Source organism: Eucalyptus grandis, chromosome 1 (assembly GCF_016545825.1).
Source record: "Eucalyptus grandis isolate ANBG69807.140 chromosome 1, ASM1654582v1, whole genome shotgun sequence".
Classification (NCBI taxonomy): Eukaryota; Viridiplantae; Streptophyta; class Magnoliopsida; order Myrtales; family Myrtaceae; genus Eucalyptus; species Eucalyptus grandis.
This window is the reverse complement of record NC_052612.1, coordinates 32,157,257-32,162,032: the sequence shown is the minus strand read 5'-3', so window position 1 is coordinate 32,162,032 and position 4,776 is coordinate 32,157,257. Positions and strand designations below refer to the sequence as shown.

The following is a 4,776-nucleotide window of genomic DNA, read 5'->3' as shown; positions in this document are numbered from 1 at the left end:
AAACGACTTCAGTTGCGTTGTTAACTATAGCATAGTTCTCATGGAGAAATTTTCCTACCAGTTAGCAATTTGGTAACGGTGCAGTAACAGACTCTCCGAATTTAAATCTCTATAGTGGCATTAAATAGTTATGGCTTAAATCAAATATTGAGTTGTTATAATCGCTTTAGGTGACAAGTTTTTTTTTTTTCTTTTTGTATGTTTCATAACGTTTTTGCCCTCATCTATGACAAAAATCAACTTATTTACTATAAAAATCACTCCTCTTAAATTTTATATGCACGTGGCGATATTTTCTTGCAGAAATTACATATAATAAAGTATGTGTCTTTAGGACAAGTTATGATAAGACAAGTTATGATAAGGGAATGTTTGTTAAAGAAATTATAAAAGACCTCAGCCAACTACAAGACACGGGAGAATGGTCCATAAAGTAATAAACATGTTATACTTTTGCCAATACAATGCTAAACACTTTAATTGTGCCAATTGAAATCTAAATATTTTCATGTTTTGCCAATTAAATTCATCCAATCAATTTTGATGAAATATTGCTAACATAAACATTAGCCGTTTTATGTGACATATTGACATAGACAAGTTTTAATAATATTTTAATATTTTTCAATTTTTATTAATTTTTCTCTCTTTTTTTTTCCTTTTTTCTTTTCTTCTCATTTTCTCTTCTTTTCTTTGTTTTTTCTTTGTTTTTTTTTTGTTTTTGTTTTTTTTTTCTTTTTCCCTTTTTCTCTCCGCAACTATTGCTAGGCCTCATTGATGGCTAGTAGAGGTCGCCAGCCTTAGGCAAGGGATGCCTTGCTAGGGGCCGACAAGGGTTGCCCTTACCAGGGATAAACCCCTTGTCCAATTTGGTGGAGGGCTGCCCTTGCTAGCCCAGGTGAGTCCTAACCCATGTGCCGAATCAAGCGAGTGTTTGCCCTCACTAGCCGCTCGCCTGAGGCTGAAAAAAAGGGAAAAGAAGAGAAAATGAAAAAAAAAATAGAAAAGTAAAAAGTAAAGAAGGAAAAGAGAATGAAAAATAATATAAAACATTATTTATGTCAGCATCGGCTATGCCACTCAAGATGGTTGACGTTTACGTCAATGATTTTCAACAAAAATTAGTCAAATTAATTCAATTGACAAAACTTAAAAAGGTTTATGATTCAATTGATAAAATTGAAAGATTAAGGATTGAATTACCAAAAGTATTATAGAATTAGGATGTTTTGCACAATTTTCCCCATAAAACACGGTATGTTTAGTTTTCTTTGTCAAAATCATTTAATGTTATAACCTCCATGTGTTGGAGTAAACCTTTCAAAATGTTTGATTGATAATATTGGAAAACTCTTGTTGTTGAGTTTCTAATTTCGTTTTTGTTTAATTAATTTTGCTTTTTTGTTTCGTTTTCCTGACACAAATAGAATCAAAGCACCAATTCAATCAATTAAACCAATGCATTGGTGGATATACAAAAGAAAAATCCTTAAACCAAAATCCCAAATGTCAAGCCCTTCAACTTGCAGCAAGTTTCTTGCATTTTCTTAACACGAGATATAAGACATAAGAAGTAATACAAGTGAAACTGCCACACCTTCAAACCATAGGAAACACACTAGCGACATACATATATCAACTTCACCATGAACGTGCATATAAATGTGATGTGCTCATTCTGGAATTTTTGCATTTTAGCTAGGCGATTTTCTTTACTGAAATGACGATGTTGACGAATGCAGTCTTTTCCTTGGACATGCCATTAGCGAGTTGAGCCTTGTATCTCTTGAAGACCTCATCTATGATCTCTTCACCGAAGTGATCAACGAGCAGGGGCTCAGCCACAGCTCTCATGCACCTGGCCATATCATATCCCCTATCCTCCAACACAACATTAGGGTCGAAATTCGTGTTAACGACACTCCAATTCACTTCGGACACCTCCAAGCAATCGATTGAGAATGACTCTTGCTTTTGGACCTCCTCTCGTACTTCTTTTGGTGAGGGTGTATACTGAGGGATGTTGAAGGAGTCCAATTTATCTTCTTCTATGAGTCCCTGCATTAGCGCCAGATGCAAAATTTTAGATTTTGCCAGCAAAAATTAGAAGCAATTGTAAAATCATAAGTTGTTAGTATGATATCATCATAATATTCGTACTTACTTTGTGAACAAAAGAAAAAAAAAATAGTCATGGTTAATTGTTTATGTAATTGGGTATGTGTCTATTGCATAGTGCTCTTATATGTGATTCTCTCATGTAATTGTAGATTTCACTTAAATTGGGTCTAAACCATACTGAAGAGGGAATGGATGTGTCCTCCAAGCACCTAATAAATTTGTCCCTTGTACTCTAACATTCCCCAATACGAGAAAGCGCATAAATTTTGCGGGATTTCCAGATTGCATTACTGCTTTCGTCCAAAAAATTTATATGAAAATTCTAGCTAGAGGTTCATAAGAAATTTTTTTAGGTCATCTAGCAAAAACTTTGGGTACTTTAGAATCGCAAATAATATACCTTAATCAATAAGAAAGATATTCATAGAGAACTAGCAAAAGTCACCAAGTTCTACGGTACGATATTACAGCTTTCACTGGGAGCAATAAGAAAAATCAACCTCGATTTTATTGTAGTACGCAACTAATCAAGTACCCTTTAAATTATTTTTGGGTTACCTCGGAGACCATCTCATTGAGAGCAGCAGCCAAGAGCTCCCAAATGTAGCAACACTCTTTGCTTGAAGGATCGTCGCTTCTTCGACCCAGGAGGGTCAAAACCATACGCCCTCCCACCACTAACTCTTGCCCACGACACTCCAAAAATGTTGAGAAGTCCCTCTGGAATTGCTCGTAGTATGCCGTAAGCACCTTCGGTGGGCTCGATCTCGCCATGTATATGTTGCCTTTGTTTCCCTCTAGGCCCTGTGGGACCTGACAAGAAGAAACGGTGAGAGAGAGAACGAGTCTGTTTCCCAGCAAGTTAACAAATGAAACCATGGGACAAAAAATTACCTGAGACAGCCACATGAGACTGTATGAAGAATGAATCAAGTGCAGGCTCTCCCGAGGGAACAATCTCCCATAGAACGAACCAGGAACGCCACTGAAGAAGCATGACAACGTTGCCCACGCTCCATTCTTGCTCTTAATTTGCTCCTTCAGCTTCTCTTGGAATCTTGGCAAGAAGTTGCTGAAGATGGTGTTGAAGTCATTCCCCGGGAGATCGTTCAAGAACACTTGGAGCTCCGGCAGCTCATGCTTCTTTGCACTGTAGAGATCGATCATGATGCTGATGATCTCAGACACAACGAAGAGACTGTTGGGGCCAGTGGAACAGCCCAAGTCCGCAATGGCGAAGCTCGCTGGGAAGTTGGTGGTGGCAGTCGAGAAGAGAGCTGTGACGGCTGCCTCCATTATGGGCTTCGTCATCAATATCACCTTTCTCTACAGAAGGAAAAGGAGAAAGCATTGACTCAATATCAAGGATTGAGTTTGTCCAAGGTTGCAATGATCTTGCAAGATCTGGTATTTTAATATACCTTCAGTGTACATTTTTCTTTAAGAGAAATCTTGTTGATTAAAAGTGTATTTATGAATTGGGATCATAATTTGTGTTGCAGTATTGTCCCATAGTGCTTGACAACAGGTCCTATATACTCTTTACATTTATGTGATCTCCTTCCACCTATCAGTTTAAATTTTTAGGTTAAACTTTCTAACATGGTATCAAAGTTAGTGTTATTCCTTTTGTCAATGTACGTCCAACCCCATTAGTCAAATTCCACGTGGTGCTCATAATCCGGCTTGCACATGAGTGGAGGTATTAAAGTATTGTCCCACATTACTTGACAATAGATTCCATATGCTCTTTATATTCACGTAATCTCCCCTAAGCTATCAGTTAAAGTTTTTTGGTTGGCTTTATAACATTTAGAATGCTAGAAAGATAAGTTAAATTGTTTGATAGGGTATGGTAAAATTTAAAATCTTGCTAAGCAAAAAGAACCCTTCTTTGATAGAAAATGAATAAACCGTATGTGATACATAATCACAAAAGAGTGTGTAGTTAATCTTTAAATGCAAATGAATCCAAGATTTTCTGAGCCACAATAGTATAATGAGAGATGTACCTGAAGCAATGAGTTGTTAGCATAACTCGTTTCTCCCATTCCTCCATTCATATGCAGTACTTGCATGACTTCCATCTCTCTCTCTCTCTCTTTCTAGTTGGCTTGCATTTGAATTGGCTTGAGGCTCATCTATTTATAGACAGTTTTGGGGTACTTCGTCTCGATATTCCACGTTGATTGTCACTTGAGTCCAATTCGAGCGTGAAACACGCATGGTATGGGTTTGCACGACTTGTCCACATACATTGATTACCATGTACGTGTTTGAAGTTAAAAGATGTTATTGATTTTCAAGAGTGTAATTAACGAGTGCATTTAGAACACTAATTGAAAAAGTTAAAATAATAGAAACAATTATTGACGCAGTTTGAAAATTGAAAATGCATATTCTATGAGAAAACTACATAATGCTCACTTAACAAGTGCTTTAATGGGTGAGAGAAGGATATCGTGTACCTCTAGTTGCAATACAAAATAAATCAAGTTATCATCACGATGGTTGGCCTAGTGGTAAATGACCCACCTACCTTTTAATAGGTCACGAGTCGATTCACGTCATAAGTGAACCTCTAAACGGTTTATGTTGCATTGTCTACCTTTCGCATAATTTGTATAGAAAGACATTTTAGCTACTAGCATCTTG

The 4,776-nt window shown here is 36.8% G+C and overlaps 1 protein-coding gene across 1 annotated transcript; it reads right to left on the bottom strand.

Annotated features, from left to right (window-relative positions):
* Positions 1 to 1,471: 1,471 nt before the first annotated feature.
* On the bottom strand, positions 1,472 to 4,267 carry LOC104414703 (salicylate carboxymethyltransferase). The gene is made up of 4 exons (XM_010025865.3): positions 4,134 to 4,267; positions 3,016 to 3,447; positions 2,680 to 2,934; positions 1,472 to 2,058 (listed from the first exon to the last, which is right to left on the bottom strand). The coding sequence occupies exons 1-4, from the start codon at positions 4,206 to 4,208 to the stop codon at positions 1,699 to 1,701; spliced, it is 1,122 nt and encodes a 373-aa protein (XP_010024167.1). The 5' UTR covers positions 4,209 to 4,267; the 3' UTR covers positions 1,472 to 1,698.
* Positions 4,268 to 4,776: the final 509 nt, after the last annotated feature.